This window comes from Mycetomoellerius zeteki, unplaced genomic scaffold (assembly GCF_001594055.1).
Source record: "Mycetomoellerius zeteki isolate Tzet28-1 unplaced genomic scaffold, Tzet1.0 scaffold62, whole genome shotgun sequence".
NCBI classification, from domain to species: domain Eukaryota; kingdom Metazoa; phylum Arthropoda; class Insecta; order Hymenoptera; family Formicidae; genus Mycetomoellerius; species Mycetomoellerius zeteki.
This window is the reverse complement of record NW_017257632.1, coordinates 2256345-2278101: the sequence shown is the minus strand read 5'-3', so window position 1 is coordinate 2278101 and position 21757 is coordinate 2256345. Positions and strand designations below refer to the sequence as shown.

The window sequence follows — 21757 nt, the reverse complement described above, 5'->3', positions numbered from 1 at the left end:
AAATAACACGACTATCGTAGCGTAAAACTTCTTTATTTTACTAAAGCGCTAAAAGAAATCAGAGTTGGCAAACGTTACTTTTCAGTTACTTTGTTATTACCTTTTATAGTAAACCATTTGATGACAATTTTTGCAATTTTTTATGACAGTAACGCTAACTAACTAAACGGTAAGATTGTACTAAGGTTAGAAAAGTCACTTTGAAAGGTAACTTGTCATTATTATGCGTTACACTGAAAAAGTTATAAGTATAACGAGTAACGCGTAACGTTACTCATTACTAAAAAGTAACGCGTTACAAATTAGAAGTTATTTTTTTCAGTAACGAATGACTTTTTCAATTCATTATAAGTAACGATTGACTTTTCTAACTCTGATGTTAGCGTTACCATCATAAAAAATTCACAATGTCATTACCAAATCGTTATTATAACAAAGTAACGATCAACAAAGTAACGGCGTTACAAGTAACGCGTTACTTGCCAACCCTGAAAATAATATATATAATAACAGTTTTCGTTAGATAATTTCACTGATTCAGATACTATTTTGGAATTTTTTTTAGTGAGCATAAAAACAAAATTTTTTTCAGTGAGCATAAAAACAAAATTTTTTTCGTTGTATATATTGTGTTCGAGAATCTAGTGTATCTTATAATAAAGTTAGGAATTATTTGATACATTTTCCCTATTTATATGAACTATAAATATAAATTGATATTTGATTTTCTTTTAAGAATAAATTATAAATTTAAAGATGATTATATTAGTGTATAAATAAATACGTTGGATGTCTATATAACTATATTGTATTATACACATATTTTTCGTCTTAGAATTTATTTCAGTAAAAGTTACCAACATGGTACAGTTGTAAATGTATATTATGTGAATGCTTAACTGATTGGGAGGGAGGGAAGGAGAAAAGCGATTACGTAGTTTAGACTGTTCATTTAATCTGCCGTTAAAATGAGTAATTATTATTGTATATGTATATACTTAATCATGTTCATACGCAAGTTGTGTAATTATGTTTGATACAATTAATTTAGCATATGCATTGAATTCGAATATTTCATAAAACGCCAAGTCACTAGCTAAATTTTAGGAAAAACAAAATCAGCAGTGAATTTTGTATATTGCTCTAAGTTATTTCGTATCGATTTAAAAATAGTGGTACAAGTTCTAATAGTACATCTTACTACATCTTAGTCCATCTTATATTCTTGTACCCTTCGCTCGAAATTTTTGTTAGTACAGTATTATCACGATATCCCAGATTGCATCTGCATGGGGACCAGAACGTTAGTTTATAAGATTAGAAAAGGCGAGTGATGATAGTGAAAAATTGGAAATTATAGTTAAAATGTAATAACAAATCTTTACATGTAATTAAATCGCTATTTAATTCTAAGAAACTTCGCTGTTATGCAGAAGACGCCTAATACGCAATGTGATATTTTGCAATGTTTAATGTGTAAACATTTCATGTGTAAACAAAATAAACTGCAAAAAAAATAAACTTACCCGAATATAATTTCTGCTTCCCGAGAACTAACTTCCGGAATCAATTAAAAAGATACGATGAGTACGTATATAAAATCAAGAAAGAGATGATTAATTATTTATCACGTTTGAGTTGAATGTGTACTTATCTTTTCTGCCGGGTTTAAGACGGATTCTTTTAAGACGGATGTATATATGAGCTACATATAATGCACCGTTCCTATATTCCGAAAAGAGTTTTCTTCCTAATGTACTTTGCTTTACAAAATTAGGTAACGTTGCTGTCTCTTTCATTGGAATTTCTTCTGTTATTGAATATGATTGAATTATTTGTCACATTAAACTGTTTGCTTCGTACAACAGGTCTCGTTAGCAATGTGATGCAAGATCGTAAATGTTTGTTACTGCATACATTGCACTTTTTGTGGCACGGCAGATATGTATCTGTATAATTTTTCAACATTTGCGCAACGACACTTCTGAATTTATTTCCTGTAAGGTAATACAGAAAAAAATTTATTGCGAAATTCCAGTGGTATATATGAAAGAACAAGCCGTGGCACCACTTCAGTAACATCTTCTCTTGCAACCTGAAAAATCCCGCCGTATTAAGATATCTATATACGTATATATTTTTTTAAGTAAAATAAAGTACGATAATTGTAATTATATAAATAAATATATATTATTTATTACATAAAAAAATATCGCAAGAGAAATAATTTGAGAATAGCGTAATATAGAAAACATTTTTAATGTCAGTTTCTGTATTTTCAATAGATACCAGTGTATGTATCTCTCGTTCTCTCCCGCATTACTAGGATGTTTGATTAAAATCACGTCCCAATAAAGTTCCAACGTTTCGACAATTCCCAATGGCAGCAGCAAGATCAAATGTACTATCGATACCGCGAATAACGTTCTACTTGAATTGTTTGTTCTGTTGCTTCTGTACCTAAAATTATCTGAGGCGAAGGTCACTGTTAAATCTTCCCGTACGATGACGTCGTGCATCAACGATCGCGGCGAAGACTTACGAGTTAATTCGTTGTGAATCTTATAAGACCTCCTCATACGAACGATCAGTAGCAGATTGCCGATCGATATAAAAAGCAAGGGCAGCCACGTGGACAGGGCGATGTAAAAGTACATGGCGCTGCCCCATGGCTTCATCTTCTGGCACGGTACAAATTCGAAAACGCTGTCAGTTTCGTATCCTACAATCAGCGTAAGTCAGCATTCATTGACCAGAAGAGAACAATCAACACATAATCGTATAGTGACGCAATTGACTCATAAAGGGGAAAGGTGATATGGGATGTACGCTTTACCACCAGAGTACAGCTTCGTTAAGGATATTATGAAGCTTATGCAGACTAGGCTGGTGATAATTGTAATCGCGGAGCGAGTCTGATCGCGGGCTCCGAATGGAAACATCACGGCGATGGCACGCGTCCATGTGAGAGCGACAATCAGCCAGGTCGATGTAAATTGAAAAAGTTCCATGCTCACGGAATTCGCGCCGCATAAAAATTTGCTGTTCTGTAAGAAAATTATCCTGAGCGCATCGTACAAAAGTTTGATTCTCTCGTAATCCACTTTCTTCCTAACATTCCAAAATTTATCGAGATGTTGAAATGAATTTACACGCCCAGAAATTTTGCTTTTTTTTTTGTTTCATCATATACACAGAATTTTTATTATTAATAAACAAATAAACATATAACGATAAAACATTGCGTAATATGAAATAAGAGAATATTCTCATAGGATATTAATATCACTAATGTGTTGAAAAGCATTTGTTAAAAAAAAAAATGAAAACAGAATAACATGTTGTATTAATAGCGTTTGTAAGTAATAGAATGTCATTTCAAAAATCAAGCGTCAGTCAGATAATCACCATCACAATCAACATGTTAACAATAGGTCTATTTTTACAGCTGAACTAGTGCTCACTCTTGGCATTTAAAGTAAAATAAGTATCTGATTTAAGTGAAATTTAAAGTGAAATAGATGTTTGATATTTGGCAAAAGCGAGGGAAAGTTCTAGTGCAGTCCAGTGCAGCAATAAAAATAAACCGTTATAATTTCAATTTCAAGAAGTCAATGGTCAATCGAGTTCAAGGCGGAAATAATAGTCTTTTTTTCAACGATTCCTTTCGGTTGGCATTACCGTGCATACAATAAGACTTCCTCAGATTTCGACCTTTACTAAAGTCTCTTCCTCAGTTGACGTTGAGATTTATTCAGGGCTATCAATTGAGGAAGACCTTGATCCAATTGAAAGGAACGGTTTGAAGAACAAATTGAAATTATAGTTATCTTTATTAACCAGAGCTAACCAAATTGATTTTGTTCCGTCTGAATGGACGAATTTCTTGTGGCAGAAGGACCGATAATTATGCAACAAGAGAAAATTAATTAAACACAGGATATTTACCATAAAAAGATCGTTAACGAACGTGGAGTGCGATTTTGCGACGCTGACGGCGTAATTGAATATTAACGCTCCATTGTCCGATATAGCGAGCGCGCTTAGATAAAGTGACAAATTGGAGTCACATAGCACAGGTGCGCTCAACATACTAAAAGATACAGCATTTAGCAATACACCTATACGAAGTGGGTTACAACGTTGTATGAGAACAGTCGAGAATTGTAAGGTGCGCATCGCGATATTCCTTACCGAGTATTATAATAAATGGCGTTACATAGCGGAGCAAGAAACGGACGGATTTGACGAATGGCTGTAAAGACAGCCAGTACGAGCGTACTTCGCAGGGCCATTTAGTTTCTAAATCAGGCTGACTAGTATTGCGAATGAAATCCAAAACTGTTATTGGCAAGAGACACTTCGGAATGGCTCTGAAATTTTAAGGGATGTAGGATACAATTATTCAACAATAATTCAATGTGCGCATAAAAAATTAAAAAAACTAATAAAAATATCGCGTAATAAAGTATATAATGAAAAAATATACATGGAAAGTAAACAGTTTCGCTGAAATATCTAAAATTTAATTAGATACAAATCTGAAAGTAATTTTGTTGGAATTTATCAAAATAATTATGTACAATGTTCAAGCATGATGATAATGTCGCAAAAAGTTTTGACATTCTAGCTACCATTTTGCGTCCTACATAATTATGAAAGTTCAACAAAATTATTTTCAGATCTGTATCCAACTAAATTTTTTAATACTTCAAAAAAATCGTTCTTTCTATGTACACATATATATACTTTATTTCTAAGTTTTGAAACTCAACTACTTTAAAACGTTAAATGGAGACTCGAAGATGATAATATCATCGAACATTTTTACCTGGGGGAAACATTGTAAGTTGAGAAGAGCTCGTTAGAATTCACTGACAGGATACTCGCGACGAATATCAACGCACGGATACTTCTATTACGTATCAAAATCATCTTGCACCGAGCGCACAACAATCGAGAACTTAAATTTGTGTCTTCTCTGACACTAGGTTCGAAGAAGAATTATCTGTCCTGTAGCACAGATACGACTAACAATGGGCTTCTTTAATTAGAAGCTGCAGAACATCTGTTGTCGATTATCATAACATGACGTATTCAAATTTCGAAGTAAGCAGTTTGCTTGGATATTGCTTCTGGGAGGACATTAACATCGAAATTAATATATACATGCATATACATGTATGTATGTATAAAATTCCAGTTGCAGTTTAATCTGGGTAATAAAAGCTTACACCCGCGATTACATTGAAAACTATAGTTAATTTGCAGTCGCTGAAGAATATCGATTAAAAGGAATTCAATAAGCTTGAAATATATTCGGTTATCATACAACCGTATATTTTATTTTCAAACTGAAAAACAGTTAACACAGTTACACAAATTTACATGGCTAACAAACGATGTGTATAAAAGATAATCATAGCGGAAAACAATTAGTCGTCATATAATAAATCGCGTTATATCGACTGTTAATCAAAAGCTTTGAAATGATATTTACGTATATTTCATTATGTCATATCTCACGTTTCTGCACTTCAATATTATGATGCTCTGAAAGCTTTTCTATCCATTGCGAATTGGTGATATGCTATTTCGATCCGTCATGTAATCTTGTGCAACGATATCGCGAGCTTGCGAGTAGTTATTTTATTTATGCGCAATATATATTTATATATAGGAACCACTCTCATTCTATACAAATATATTTCTTAACATATATTATTAACATATAATATTTACATTTACATGATTCACACAAATTCACGAGTAAAAGGCACATGTTGAAACCACGATAGCCTGATAATAATTTCACTATTAACCGCTTTTGCGCCAAAGATGCATTGCAACTACAATTTGTCTATTGACTTCAACTTTAAAATGTTAGGTAAATAAATGCTTTGGCAAGTTATATCTAATATAACTAATATGTATTTAGTTTAATGTAATGTGTAATATGATATGCGATGTTATGTAATTTATTCGTATCGATTAATCTATTATGTCGATATCTTCTCGATATCTTTGTGATATACGCAATTTGCATAAAAAAAATATTCAATCTAGAACATAAATTCAACACCAAATTTTATATTCGAATTTCATGATAATCATTACGCTTACATTTCTCTTCTATCAAAAATATATTCCTTTCCTCTGATCTTTCGCAATGTAATCACTGATATTATAAACCTCGATTCGCTATACATTTCCTTGCAAATTCATCATCCTATTTACATTATTATTATACTCTTACGCTTTTATGTCAATATCTATCTAAATTCACACACAAAACCGTTACTGAAAAAATATTTTCGCTCCTTACGAGTGATATATTCAATTCTTTAAGTAATAATAAATGAAAGATTTAAAAAGTAAACCAATTTCGGATAATTGGCCTCCTTGCGATATATATGTTTGTTTTTATAATTCAGAGTGTAAATATATGTTTATATATTTATAGATGAACATTCATGAAGGTATATGTTGAATGATATGAGCAACTCGAAGAATCTTTGTCGAGTGACGCTTTGATATTTCCATTCATACACATTCAACATGCATGATATTAGTTGAGCTTTTCTGCAAAACAACACGTGAATTGAAAAATAAACTATAGAAGTGTACTTGCTTAAAATGCATGATTTCCGAGGTGAGTTTTGTCATTAAACCAAATGTCCAAGGAAAGCTACGCATAAAAACATTAATCATTTATATGTATCTACATGGACTATGGAACTATATAAATTATGTATCGCGTCATGTGTTGTAATCTAGATAGCTTATTACCTATACAGAAAATTTATTTGTATCTGAAATAAGCATTTAGTTTTTATAATTATTTCCTTGTACATTGTAATTATCATGATTCATATTATTGTTATTTTTTGTATCGTGATGTCTCTAAATATTCACACGTGCAGAATGATAAAACACCGACGGAAAACAATTCCTTAGTTTTTCTTTTACCGAGTGCACATAGTTCATGGTTTATGCGAAGGAAAGATCATGTAAATATTTGCGTAGATAATATATGTATACATATATAAGCCATATAGAGATTTAATTAATTTTTTAGTATACGTGGCCTTAATATTTGTATACCAAAGTATTAATAAATTAATAAACTAAGTGTGTATGCGTAATTATATTACTTGCAAACTGAGCGTTAACATTATATGCGTTTTTCTGATACTTGGTGTAATTTCAAGAAAAGTATAATTAGACCGTATTTAGTATTTAAGAAAATGCGAGCAAACGGAATAAAATTTGCCTCTATTCGTCGACAGGTTAAATGATCTTCATTTTTAGAAATATACGAGAATTGTTTTTAAACATAGTTTAGAACCATATTATGCGTCTCTCACTTTGATCAATTTAACACAGCCCTTATTTTATTATACGCTACCAAGAGGATTGCGATATTCAGTTTAGAAAGCACATATGCAACGGTTCCATTACACAGTATATAGATTTCTATATATAATTCAATATTTGTTCAATGGATCGATTAGAAGGACATTCAGTACAGAAATATCGACACTTCTGCCCGCTGTAGAGTTATCGGAAAAATAATAATCGTATAACAATTCGTTCGTACACACGTGTCCGAAAATACGATAATATGATTTTTATGATCGCTTATGTCTCTTATTATTTGACATATTATCAACTATTCAACAGATCATTAAGAGTATAATCGTTCCACAATATTTTCCTCAAGTGAAATGAGAATCTATATAAATAGCTCTGTTTGCTTTATTTTTTAAGATATTAATGATAGATGGATTATACCTATGGTATGTATGATTGAAATCAGATATGGCAATAGAGCATTCTTATTAATCTATATGACACAGACACCTCTAATGCAAAACGCTGGTTACTTCGACTTAATTATTCTACAGAATAAGTACAAATATTAGAGAAACAGAGTAAATCTGATATTCTATAAAAGGCTTTAACGTGTAGAACCGCATAAGATAAAGCACGGGCGTTATGTGTAGCTGTTTGCGATACACATTCAAATTCAAAACTAGTCTTTTGTTCTCGATCACAGCCACTGAACAGCAACAGAAACACTTGCAGTATTTTTACATGTTTTTACATATTTTTCTACAACCATTTTATGTTTTGCGGGCGCCTGGTGATGAGTAAATTTGCTTGATTTTTTTTTTCTTTAGTGCGAAAGCAATGCGGAGCTAATAACAGTCGCATTATCACATGTTAGACAAGTTGTTAGTAGAGAAATATCTGTGCGGAACCATATTAAACTGCAATGTAAAATAGTGCCTACACAATAAAGTTCCTTTACATGGGAGACGTTGTCCTGATATTTTGGTAATCCTATCCCTGTTTTATTCGAGAAACAGTATATTATATATGTATATATATTAACAAGAATAGAGTAAACAGTACTATGATAGCAGTGCCATTTAAGTAAATTAAAATGTATCATTATCCATAAAATTAAAATTTATTAATAAACAGTTTCATCATTCTTCTTAAGACTAGTTTAACATTAGCTTAAAAGGAAAACGGATATGTGACAGAAATGTCCACGCGCTAAGTGTTAATCATTCTTCTAAGGTCATACGATTGGACATAAGATTATGCGGCGGCATATGCGTAAAAAGTGATTATGTTGACCTTTTCATTAAAAAGCAAGAATTAATGAGCTCGTTCATGGCAGTTTTCTACAATATTTCCTTATGTCCTTCTGTGCCCAATAATTGCGCTGATGCTATTCTACAGCTCCGTACTGTTTGCCCTATTATAGACTGATGCGTTTTGCAATTAAAATTCCATCTCATCGGTATATATATTTTACATTTATCAGCGATTGCTATTTATATTTCGTTTAAAATCTATATCGATATCTCTTAATCGCGCGTGACAACGCATGCTTCTTCATTTCGGATGATTTATTCGTGTTAAAATATTTTGTGAAATTTGTATCAGAAAGTAAAGTTGCGCTTTACATTTCATACTTTCTAATATCACGGTGGTAAGAAATTAACCTATAGTTAAAATAAGTTTCTATGTATGTACACGTATGTATGTACAACATGAGTGCGCGTGCATGTAGCATTATGCACGATTAGACAGATTGATTAGCGTGACTCATTTTGACGTTATTATCCATACTTTAATAAATTCGTTGTACTGAATCAGATTAATTTCTTACCTGAAGGCTTAAATTCTAGTTCACGAGTACAGATTACCAAACGTTACAAGGAACTCGGATAAAATAACGATGAGATTATTTTTGTAATTGCTGAATAAATTAATAAATAAAGCTGTCGAGTAGTTTTCAGCGCAAAAAAAATTTAAGAATATAGAAAATGATTTATGATCGCATCTATTCCAAACGTATATAATGAATATCTCTGAGAAAATAATCATTCGGTTTGTTTGCAATATTTTTTAAATTTATATTAATTATAAAGAATTAACAGTTGCCATTTTCTTTCTATGATCAAAACGTGATCTATTCTCTGTTATGTCGAATTATTGTACTGTGCATTCCTACCCAGAATATTTACAAAAATATGCATTACATAAGTACCAGAAAAGTACCTATATCATCGTAGCGGCACTTCATCTTCTCTATATTTCTCTGCATGTCAGTTGCACATTGCACATTGCTGATTATTTGCATTGTACATATTATTAATTGTACGATTGCCCATTGCTTAGTCGGGCCTATAGATTGGAATCTTTGGAATAAATTCAATCAAAAGAACCTGTAATTTCAAGAAAACCGAATGTTATTAAAATAAGACTTATCAAAATTTTCCTAAAACTTTAATAATTTCATAGTGCCTTACATATTCCATCATGGAGGAGCTGTCGCATCTTTGTTTTGCCAATCTCCAATGTAAACCGAGTTTGTGGTATAGCCTACTATTCTCCCATTCTAACAATTTATTTAACGAATGCTGAGTCTAGAAAGATAATCCTTGTTAATGTCTTGTATGTATGTATATATTAAAATCTAATTAAAACTACTAAATTATCCAACTTGTTTTTTGTAACTTATATAAGCTTTACTCTCTAAAACTTTTAAAGCGTATCTCACTCTAAAGAGTAAAATCTCACTCTCGAAGATTGAAAATTGATCTACTCTTTTCCAAAACTGTATAAATTTTCACTCTTTAGAGTGAGATTCCATTCCAAAAAATTTAGAGAGTTATAAATTGGACTTTCTTACAATTAATTATACGCACCCTTTTGCTCAAGCAAATGACAGGCCACAGAGAACATCCTAGAGTACAGCAACAGCATACACAACCGCAGAATAACCACTTAACGTTAACAGGTAAAGTTTTTTTCAATACACTGTTCACTCTCATAACAGTCGCCTTGAACTCTTCTGGAGCCACGCGGGACATGAGGCCGTTGGGAAACTCCGATTCAAAACGGTTACTGAGACCGAATCTGAAAGAAAAATCGCACATATCTAAGACATTTTTTTACGTGTCTTTTTTTTAACGATTTGGATTAAACTTGTCATTGAAATCCTTTTGAACAAAGTGGAAGTAAAAATATTGACTCCAAGGTAAACAACAATTTAATTATACAAGTTCCGCAAATCGCTGAATATTCATTTTTTTCTAAGAAAAAATAACACGATGTCGCTGGCGACATCGAAACAACAATGGGAGAGACGTGGACGTGTTGCCAAGTAGAACATCGAAATTAAGGAGATCAGGTGGCTTTGTTTGCTTCTCTTCTTTGTGGAATCGTGAATCCTGCCCTCCCCTCCTCCCCTCTCTGTCCTTCCAGACAACAAAGAACCTCTCGGACGCACGGCTTGGAGTGGCGCTTCACGAAAGAAACTTACACTGTCATGTTGCCAGCCCCGCGGATCACGATCGGGTCCGGCACCATCGCGACGTAGTGCTCCTCTAGACGCTGTTCATGTTCCTCCTCCTCCTCGTAGATTGCGTCAAAATCCGCCATCGTGCTCCCCCTCGGACTCGCCGTCTCCCTCGGACGTGAGTCGCTCGTATATACCGCGTTCAACGACGATAACAACACTGCCGGGCGCGTGTCTCTTACCCCCCTCGATTAGCCGGCCAGGTCGTCGTGGTTGCTGGTCGTCAACGACGACGACGCCGCGCGGCGCTCTCGCGAGCGCGTTCCTCTCGCTCACATCCCCGCCGAGACGGTGGGTTTCCAGCACGCCGTCACGTTCGCTCCGTCACGATTATTGCGAGCGACGATCATCTCCGTCGTGAGACCGGGCTAGGCCAGCTGCTAGACGCACTCTTGATGACAACGACGACGATAGTCACGATATCGTTCACCGCCAGCGTTCGCGTCGTATTATCTACGTAATGTTGTCGCCACTCGCTTCAGCTCCAGCTCCACCGATCACCGATGCAAAGTGCACACTGCGGATGTGATATGCGTAATGTGATCCGCTCGCTCACGGCTCGTCGATCTCTCCTCTGCTCCGAGCAGTTCGAGCTCCGACCTGCTCCGATTTCAGGTCTGCCAAAGGAACGCGCAAACGCAAAGGGGTGATAGTGTGCATTAGTCATTGGCGAATCCAGAAATTTGTCAAGGACGGGGGCCACTGGAGCGTCGCAAGCAAAATTTTTTTTTAAGTCAAATATGAAAAAATAGAATATTTAAATTATTACTGGCATTACATTGAAAAAGTATTATTTAAATGTATAATTATATTACGTTTTACTTAAAATTATATTAACACAAAAAAATAATGTAATAAAATCTATATATATTTTTTATACCTACGGAAGTTTCATAAATTAAAAAAATATTTTTAAGATCAAAATTGTAATTAAACATTTTAGAAATATTAAAAATATTTATAACATTTTGCATAAATATTTTTAAAAAAGATTTCAAGGAGGAACCCATGGCCTCCATAGATCTCTCGTAGATCCGTCAGTGGAACTGATGGCTGGTGCGACCATTTTAGCGCATGCGTCGCAGCACAAGTGCTAGCAGACGTTACATTCTCAACCGCGTATATTTCGCTGTGAAAAAAGATGTCAGTAGACTCCTCTTTTATAAAATTCATTCTTTAATTTCTTTAAAATTAAAGAATTTTTTGCTGCAACATGTTACGTGGTAGTATATACATAATAAATTTTATTAAAAAACTATATATTTAATATATGCTGCATATTATTAATACAAATTGTACATCTTCTAGAAGAAATACAAAATGAATATGAAATACATTTTATTTTACTTGTACAAAATAAATTGAAATAATGTTCAATCATCATCTGATGAGTTTTCGTAAGATTTTTTAACATAAATATGTTGTAATGAAAACGCTGACGTGACCGAGCATCGGTAATTAAGTTTATGCTATAATAAAATACATTGTGTGATATTCTACAATCGATTAATTAATACTTAAAATTTTAAATAATTCTTTGTTTCTTTCTAAACTGATTACAGAAGACGTGTACAAAAGAATGATAGATCAATTACAAATTAATTTAGCAAATGTTAATTAACTATTAATTATTTGATTGATCATTGCGCGTCTATTACATTATCTTATATTAATACATCTCTCTAAATTGTCTTTTTCATAAAGAGAAGAGAAAGAGCCAAGAGAATAAATCTAAATAAGTTCATTTTTAAATAAATAAAAAATTTAAATGATTAATCTTAAAATTGAAACGTTATAATTCCTAAGAAAACAGATTAGATCACTGTTATTATTTAACTCCATTGTAATAGCAACGTCAGTAATGTTGGAAATATGGTTGAAAATAAACATGAATTCAATATAATTAATAACAAAATCACATTCGGTGAGATTAAACTGAGCATTCGATAAGATAGAATTGGAATAAGGTAGAATTTTTCGGGAGATGTTACATAATCAATTTTTAGTTTGATTTTTTACGCAACTTGAGCACTTCTTGCTACAATATATTATGCAACATTACAAGTTTCTCGAAATGTCCTCGGAATTCGGAACAAAATTCCTCGGAAGTTACTCAAGTAAATTGCTTCCTGTTCATTTAATAAATATATAATAGAATTATATTATATATAAATTATAATAGAATTATATTATATATAAATATTTAATAGAGTTATGTTAATAGACATACTAAAATGGAAAGTAATCCGCAAAAAGATTCATTTACATTTTACGTTTTTTAGGCCAACTTCGAACTCCGCAAAGAAAGCGAGTTAACTGACGATGTTGCGTAACACGTCATTTGTAGGGGAAAAGAAGGATCAGCACGATCAGTCGTGCGATTTAACGGCACGCGAAATCGGACAACAGTGGACGAATACGTTCAGCCCACAACTCAGCTTCATAGCGTGAGGATCTTGGGACGATAAATGATGAATCATAGCATTACGCATCACGCACACGCGTTATGTCGCGTAGACTGTCCATGCGTACAAAAATACTCTCGAGTCATTACGCGGCTTTAAGCGCATTTCAATCAGAGTGCAACGGCCGCTCGACTAGAAATCGCGGAACCGTCAACAGCGCAATATAATGATTGTCAATCAATTCGATGCAACAGTTGAGATTAATAGAAATGACGACACCTCTCCGGGCGACGCGCTAACTTGTCGCGCGAATTCGCAATCGGAACGATAACTGTTGTACGCAATAATGTTTAATTTGTCGCTGAAAGAAGAAACAGTCGCAATAAAAATGAATGTTTAATCAAAGCTGTATCGTTACTTTTATATAATGGATTTTAGTAAACATGTATATTTGATAAGAAAAATAAAATATTTTGAAATAGATCAAGAAATGCTTAAACACAAATAAGAGAAGAATGCCATTATTAAATGCATTATTATTTGCAATATAATATTGCAATTATATAAATGTAATATTATATTTTTATTAAAATAAAACTTCGAAAATATTTAAACAATAACGTTTCATATACATATATATAGCCAGAATGAACCGACGATAAGTATGGTAAAAAGAGAAGTATAACATATGGCAGTCAGTAATAATAATCAATTAATTTTATGATCTATGACAGAGAAATAAAGCAGTGTTATAGGGCTAACATATTTCTTCCACCTCGTGCAAATAGTTTCTCCAATCTGTGTTATACTTGACTGACTAAATCATAAATAGCAGTGAAACGTAAAACTTTTCGTTAGTCCGCTATGAATTCGTGGAGTGCAAAGGCTTTCGTATTTTTCCTAATTGTTTCAGTGTCGCGTAGAAATGCTCAACAGCAGCCTCGATATTTCAAATTTCATAACAAAAGGATCATTGATTTCAATGATGATACCATCACGATCAATAAACAGCTATCGAACAGTGAGTACAAACATATCCTTAATAATAATTAAAGAATTCGGTAGTAAAAAATGATATTATCATTTTGTTTTGTTAAAATCAAATAATAATTAATATAATAGGCATAATAATTTAATATAATAAGCAGAATTTTGAGAACTTATGCTTTCAATAATATTCTATTTGTGTATAAATGGTTTATCATGTAATTTATTTTTTCTCAATGCTATTATAGATAGAGGAGAAGGTGGTATTACGGCCAATGTATATATTGTGGCCTCCCTTAATATCTCCGCTATTATATAGCGAATCCTAATGATTACTTACGCAATTATTAGTTTAGTAGCTCGCCGTTACACCATGACGCTAATATTACCAATACTCAATAACCAGTACTTATTATAACGCATTTTTACTTTCAAGTATTTCGAAACGTTTCTGAGATAAATTTTAGCATTTAATTACACCTACTTCCTCATTTTTCTTAAATTTGAGCGTATTATCACATGAATATATGTATTTTTGAGTGTGTTATTTGCAGGGTTGGGTAAATTAATGTTTTTTTTAACTGAATAAAGTTAAAATTAATGGCTTTACAAAATTAATAAAGTTAAGTAAAAAGTTGAAGGAATAAAAAATTAACTTAACGAAAATTAAATTAATATTGAATTAAGTTAAAAAAAAAGTTAGTTTCGAAAAAAATTATTTTTGAGGTCAAAATGTCCTAATTTTTTAAAAAATGAGATTAAATAACAACTACAATATAGATAATTAAGTAAATTAAATTTTTAATTTTTTTATTCGCATATGATATAACATAACTTTTTAGGTTTTTACTTTTTAACAAGCCTTAAGCCATAAAAAATGGACCAATTACAGTCAAATATTCTCCTCGCATTCGACTGTAATTGGCCAATTTCTTATGACTTAAGGCTTAAAACACCTATTGTAAATCCGGACTAAGGCTTATGGCATAAGGCATAAGCCAATCAGAGGGCTGTATTAGCATCTTAAGAAATTACTTAAGATGGTCTTAAAATATGAACGGATTACGAATATACGCCCTTAGTCTTATTATATTTTATTATTTTTCTAAGTGATTTAAGATAAAAAAAATTTTTAACTTAAAAAAAAGTTAAAAAATTAACGTTTAAAAGTAACTTAGTTAAGTTAAAATTTAATGCATTTAAAATTAACTAAGTTAATTTAAAACTTAAGTTAAGTTAAAACACTGGTTATTTGCTATTTAACATTTTATTTGACTGTATTTATTTTGAGTTATGCAAATTTAAACAATACCATGGCATTTTACTAATGTGATCATCTATGGATATTGATTACTTACAATCTCTTTTTTGAGATTTTCATATCAAAATAATTATTTGATAATCGATTGTATAGCTCTATGGTTAATCTATAGTTTATACTACGTATACTATTTTTAGTACTGAGCAGTTTATATGCAAAGTTATGTGAATCTATATACATTCATTTTAAAATGTTTACTTTTTTGTCAATTTTGTAATCAAATACTGTTTTCTAAACAAATATTTTAAGGCTATTTTTATGAAAGGCTACATTACCACCCATTTTTTTCTTCGAGTCATTATGTAATGTCACCACATTTTTATTAATAATATCCTAAGTAATAAATATTTCGTAACTTTGAGTCCAGAATCGATTCAACAACATTTTAACAAATGTAATTGTCAAGTTTTAAACTTAAATATTGATTATTAACAAAGTTATTGTGTAAAATGTAACTGGGGTGCCATAATACCACCTTCTCCTCTATATTATGTATTTGTATCTTAAAAAAGTATATTTGTATCCTAAAGATTAACTAACGGCTTTATAACGTTTTTCAGACATGCATATTGTCTGGGTAAACTTATGCGTTTTTATATTTATACATCAGTATATATATTTTTATTTTCATTTATATCTTTTTCTTGAGAGAGTCCACTGTTTTCTGTGAATATCTTTTTGTCATTAATAAGCCAAACAATTGGAGAGGATAGCCGGTGGAAGTTACGCGAATGAAGGTCAATTTCCGTTCATGGCCGTGGTGCATCGGTTGATCGATGGTAAGAGAGTCGCTCAGTGCGGCGGTACCATCATTTCGAAAAGATGGGTACTGACCGCGGGACACTGCATCGCAAAGTACCCGCAAAGATTTTTCGTGATATTTGGAATCATTGATAAGACCGGGATCGGTTACGACATGAATCGAGGATCTGGAGTCTCAATGATGACGACGCAGGCTCACGTACATCCCGACTATTTTTTCAGCAAGAACGATATCGGACTGTTGCACCTGCCGCAAGACATTCCTTTTTCAGGTAAAAAATATTCATCAATGGAGAACGCGTGACTTTATGGCATTTCTTGATGAAGAACTTCAGAGATATAAAAGATAAAATTATTAATAATAATCACAGAATTATAGTTTTTGCGGTTCAACGAAACTTTAATTTTAGAAAAAATTCAACCGATACATCTGGCTGGTCTAAAGGATGATAAAGTTATGGCCGATACGATGGCCTATGTTGTTGGATGGGGTCGCGATGGGTACGGTCCCAAAGGAACCAAGAGGCTTATGTATGCCTTAATGCCGCTAATTTCGAAACGCGAGTGCGTCTCGTACTGGAGAGTGGATTACAGAAATATATGCACGAAAACAGGATTTGGAAAAAGCGCGTGTCAGGTAACAAATTTAATTTTATAATAAAAAAGGAAATTAACAATAATATAATATAATAATAATATATATATAATTTCACAAAAAAAGAAAATTTAAATATTATATATTTACTCAAATTTAAGAATACGTTAAAGTTCCTCGTAATTATTATAGTTATTCGTTTTATTCTGACACGATATGTCTTAGGGTGATAGCGGAGGTCCTCTTTTTGTAATAAAGGACGATCAGCCGCTACAAATTGGTATTGTTAGCTACGGAGACGCAAATTGTCCAAGCGATAGACCGGGGGTATATACTAGAGTAGCAGCATTTACAAAATGGATTCAACGTGTCACTGGAATGTAATTCGAATAAATAAACATTGTGAAGATATCGTGTCTTTAATTACGGGATTTCTCGATAACCACAAGTGTATCCTGTCATTTTAGTAAAATTGTTATTCCCTTATTCTCTCTTTTCTTTAGATATATCCATTTTCTTCAGATATTATTTTCATGTGCTTTTCTGTAAATGATAGGAAGTTGTAATCTGCATTACTACAAAAATGTATGTGTTCTATTTAGCTTGTAATTAAGATAGAAGACAAACAATTTTATTCGTCTTCGAATTCATTGTCTTCATTTCCGTCGAGTTATTATCCGTCGAGTAGCTAACTCATAGGATATAATTTTCTTTTCGCGTTTATAGGAATAAGATAGACAACATCGCGATATTATCGACAGTGGCAACACATTGTGTCTGATAATGTCATTATACATTATAGTAATATATAAAGCAAATTAAAATAAAATTTTTATGATTATTTAAAATTTTGTCAATACACTCTTTTATGTAGAAAAGTCAAATTAAGAATCATCTTATCGATTGTTAATTTTATGTAGTCAATTCACTTCTTGTTCTTGGAGTCCACGTATGATGGCGACATTGTCTCAATGTTTATAGTTCGCATTTAATAAATGCAACATCGTACAAAAATCATAACATTACTTTATAATAAATACATTATATTTATCTTTAGTGAAAAAAATTATTATAATCTCTTATATTTTTTTTTTTTAAGAATTTTTCATATTTTTTTTGTGACGCTTTATAAAAGTACCTTAAGTACCTTCTTCAGATTTTATGATTTTCTTCGGAAATTATACAATGAAAAAATCTCACACACAATATATATTTTAGAATTTATATGTATACAAAATTTTATAGAAAGGATATTGACTTTATCAGTATTTTTAAAAAATTGTTCTAATTCGTATAAAAAATCTAAGAAATTTTTATTATACAGAAATTCTGAAAAATTTTGAAATTATATTAAATTCTCAAAAATAACGTGTCTGTTTACTAATTTGCATTATATAATCTTATCACTGTAAAGAAATATGAATTACATATTAAAAATATGATTAACAATTTACTTCTTTAAACATACAAACAATTTTAAAAAATGAGAATCTAATATAATCTATCGCGAAAATTTTTTTCTTAAAATTGTTTATATAATTTTTAAAATTTCTATATAAATTTCAAAATTTTTCAGAATTTCTGCACAATATTATTAATTTCTTCATTTTTATTATCAATTAGGAATGGATGAGCCTATTAATATTTGCGTACGCGCATTATTCATATACAAGCTGATAATACGCGAAATGTGAAAATCATACGTCAGTAATGAAGCAATGACAAAATTTTGCAAATCATTCATATCTTCCGACTTTTTTGCGCAACGCGCAAATCGTCGTGTCGTATTATTTGATGGCATGTGCAGCAGAATGCATATCGAGCTTCGAGAGTAACTGTGCCTCTTCGGACGTGTACATAGTAATCACGGACGCTTCTCGGCACAGTTAAAATGTGATTAAAGCGGTCACGGATGAGAGCCGGCGCGATTGCGGGGCCGATAAAAATCTCGGCGAAACAGGCGAGGAAAGGTGATGAGATGCGATTTATAATTGTCTGGCACGAATGCAGAACGGAGCTCTGTTGTCCTGTTCGGGCGGCTATTACCGCAAAATCGTAGCGAAGGTTCCTTCCTGACAATGAGTTTAACCACCTGCCTCGGCGACGATCCGGCGAAATTATTGCTTTCCAAATGCTCCGGCGCGAATTTGCGACACACGAAATAATATTAGAGAAACTGCAAAAAGAATTATCAACCGTACCAAAAAATTATATAACTGATACGATTGGTAAACTGTTATGAACATTATTATGAACTGCATAAAATTTCATAACTTTAACTGAGATTTTAAAAAGCAAATGAAAATCGGAATGAGGCGGAAAATAAAAAGAGTGATTTTATATGCTCCAAAACATATCTTCAATTTTTATTAGCATTTCTTTTTAAATATTAATATATCGATCAAAAATTGTTAGAGTTTAAGAATATTTTAGCACATTTTTCGCCGATGACAACGGATTTCAAAATGACGTTTGTATATGAATCGCACATTCTTCGATCGCGGACCATTTCGTATTACCACTTATTAGCAATTTGGAGAAATCATAATTAGAACTTTATCTCCGCGCGTTCCTGTCTCGGATTCCTTTAAATAACTCGGCGTGTATAATTTACGATATAATGCCGGGCAAGCGCAATTTAGCACGAAGGGTGGATCCTTTTTTCGATACAAAGGGTTTCGTTGCTTTGTGCTTGCAAAGAAGAAGTGTTTCAGTCGAACACTAGGTTAATTCCGATGATAATACGCGCGCTTTTGTGTACTGGCCGGTGTACCATATTTATACATTTTTACACGCCAATTTTACGGTCTGCTGAAGCGGCTGTGTATGATGCAGTCATGGCACTCCGACCATTCTTTAGCTCCTCTTTCATGTACGAAAAATGGTGAGTCGTGAGAATTTGCAAAAATATTTTGCGCTTTATTTCGTTTAATAAGACTCAGAATAGGGCTTTTTCTTTATTAATTTGAAATAGTCACCTAATTTTTTATTGCGTAAACGATTATCCGGGATGATTTTTACATCCCAATTAAAAGTCTATCATTAATTATATAATGTATATTATTGATTGTTCTACGTATAATTTATTAGTATGAGATCATTGTAGATATACAGATTTATTTAATATTTTCTAAAAAGAGCAATTTAGAAACCTAAATATGAATTTTCAATCGGTAAAGAAACCTACTGTGACTGACAAGGAAAGTTTCACGATTTAATTCTCCATGAAGTATGTTGTTAAACACGAAAATCTAAGAGTATTTTTTTATACGTGCGCTAACTCATGTTTAAGGGGTGAAACACATTCATGGGGAATTAAATCGGTTCCGGACAGTTGTGAAACTTCCCTTGTGAGTTCCATTTTCTTCGCTGGGATGTAAAAATCACTTTAAGCGATTATTCCTAAATTAATAAAATTCTTAAATTTGGTTGTTACCCCAGTCGAAATTTTTCTCCTACTTTGAACCTTAGTTTTAGGACGTAAGTAAACTCTAAAGATTTATAATTAGGACATATGTAGGCTGTAGAGATTTATAATAGGTTTTAATCTAATGAATTGAACTCCTACGAGCCTGTAAATGGCAGTTAATAGAAAATTTTCTATTTTTAGGTTCAAAAGAAGTTTTCTAAATAGAAGCTGTAGATTAAGTAATATTAAAAGAGGTCCTATTTGATTGTTTAAGTATCAAAACAGGTTTATAAGGTTTAATTGAGGTTGAAAGAGATTGAAGGTAGGACTAAAATTTTGACTCGGGATAGACCATTCAGAAATTACTTAACTTGAAAATGCAGGCAGATCAGCTTATGCATTACGCGTTAAAAGATACGTGACGGCGTCGGTTAATAATATATCTAGACGTATGTTATATATAAACACGTTCCTGTGGCGAAAGTAGCTGGTCACGATTTAACATCGCTCATTAACCTCGTTAATAGCCTACATCATCAGAAAATTGGTTTTGTCTTAATCTTAACACCGTCTCTTCCGTGATGCACTTTTATATTCTATAGAATTAAATTATGTTTTCTCGGGAATAATTAAATCTGTGTTTCAATATTATCTAGCTTGTATATCTATGGAATATAAATATGTATAATTAATCAAACTTTCTTTGTTTCAATAAGTATTTATTATTAGTTTCTATGTTTATGTTTTTGGTAAATAATTTTGTTTTAATTAACAAAAATTAAATCTGACATATATAAAAAAAGCTGTAAAAACCTTAAAATAAAATTCACAGTATGTGGATAAAAAAATAATGTAAATATTATAATATTAAAAAAAGGAGCATATAAACTCGCTAATACGCAAAGAAATTACTTATAAAATTAACATTCATTATGCGTTTCTTAAGTAAATATTGTCTAGAGAAAATTAAATTACTTAAAATTTTTATTTAAACATATGCAAAATATTTCGGAAGAGAGAAAAATGGAATAACATTAAATGCCATGATTCTAAAATTAGAATATCCTGTCTTAGAGATAGCAGACAAGGTCTCGAGAAATTTGCAAATCAGATAGGCGAGTCCATCCTTTCAACAATCTTAAATCGGGCAACATCTTATTTTTGGCATTTAGAGCGGTCTCTTCAAACGTCGATGCGACCGTTGACCGCCGTGCTCGACGGTTGATCCAAGCCCGTCGTAGATAAACACGAGAACATTTTACACGACGTGTCTTCCTTTTCTGCCACGTTGTAGAGGGGGTTAAAAAGACGGCGATTAGTCAAGCGAAATCGTCCATCGCGTCTGAACATACGAGGAACACATGCGACTTGAGTTACGCGGCACCTCTCGAAATAG

At 32.2% G+C, this 21757-nt stretch overlaps 3 protein-coding genes and 1 long non-coding RNA gene across 4 annotated transcripts; 1 reads left to right on the top strand and 3 right to left on the bottom strand.

Annotated features, from left to right (window-relative positions):
• Window positions 1–836: 836 nt before the first annotated feature.
• LOC108728591 (uncharacterized) lies at window positions 837–21524 on the bottom strand. Its single transcript, XR_001936893.1, has 3 exons — window positions 21514–21524; window positions 12674–12683; window positions 837–1224 (listed from the first exon to the last, which is right to left on the bottom strand). It is a non-coding gene; the product is annotated as an uncharacterized lncRNA (long non-coding RNA).
• Window positions 1668–5013, bottom strand: LOC108728588 (uncharacterized). Its single transcript, XM_018457216.1, has 7 exons — window positions 4832–5013; window positions 4195–4373; window positions 3949–4121; window positions 2837–3047; window positions 2543–2722; window positions 2290–2470; window positions 1668–2095 (listed from the first exon to the last, which is right to left on the bottom strand). The coding sequence occupies exons 1-7, from the start codon at window positions 4933–4935 to the stop codon at window positions 1774–1776; spliced, it is 1350 nt and encodes a 449-aa protein (XP_018312718.1). The 5' UTR covers window positions 4936–5013; the 3' UTR covers window positions 1668–1773.
• Window positions 9419–11510, bottom strand: LOC108728590 (cysteine-rich hydrophobic domain-containing protein 2). Its single transcript, XM_018457218.1, has 4 exons — window positions 10847–11510; window positions 10230–10440; window positions 9831–9947; window positions 9419–9746 (listed from the first exon to the last, which is right to left on the bottom strand). Exons 1-4 carry the CDS (start codon window positions 10963–10965, stop codon window positions 9696–9698), a joined length of 498 nt encoding a protein of 165 aa, XP_018312720.1. The 5' UTR covers window positions 10966–11510; the 3' UTR covers window positions 9419–9695.
• Window positions 14030–17341, top strand: LOC108728589 (chymotrypsin-like protease CTRL-1). Its single transcript, XM_018457217.1, has 4 exons — window positions 14030–14308; window positions 16288–16629; window positions 16768–16994; window positions 17178–17341. The coding sequence occupies exons 1-4, from the start codon at window positions 14152–14154 to the stop codon at window positions 17334–17336; spliced, it is 885 nt and encodes a 294-aa protein (XP_018312719.1). The 5' UTR covers window positions 14030–14151; the 3' UTR covers window positions 17337–17341.
• Window positions 21525–21757: the final 233 nt, after the last annotated feature.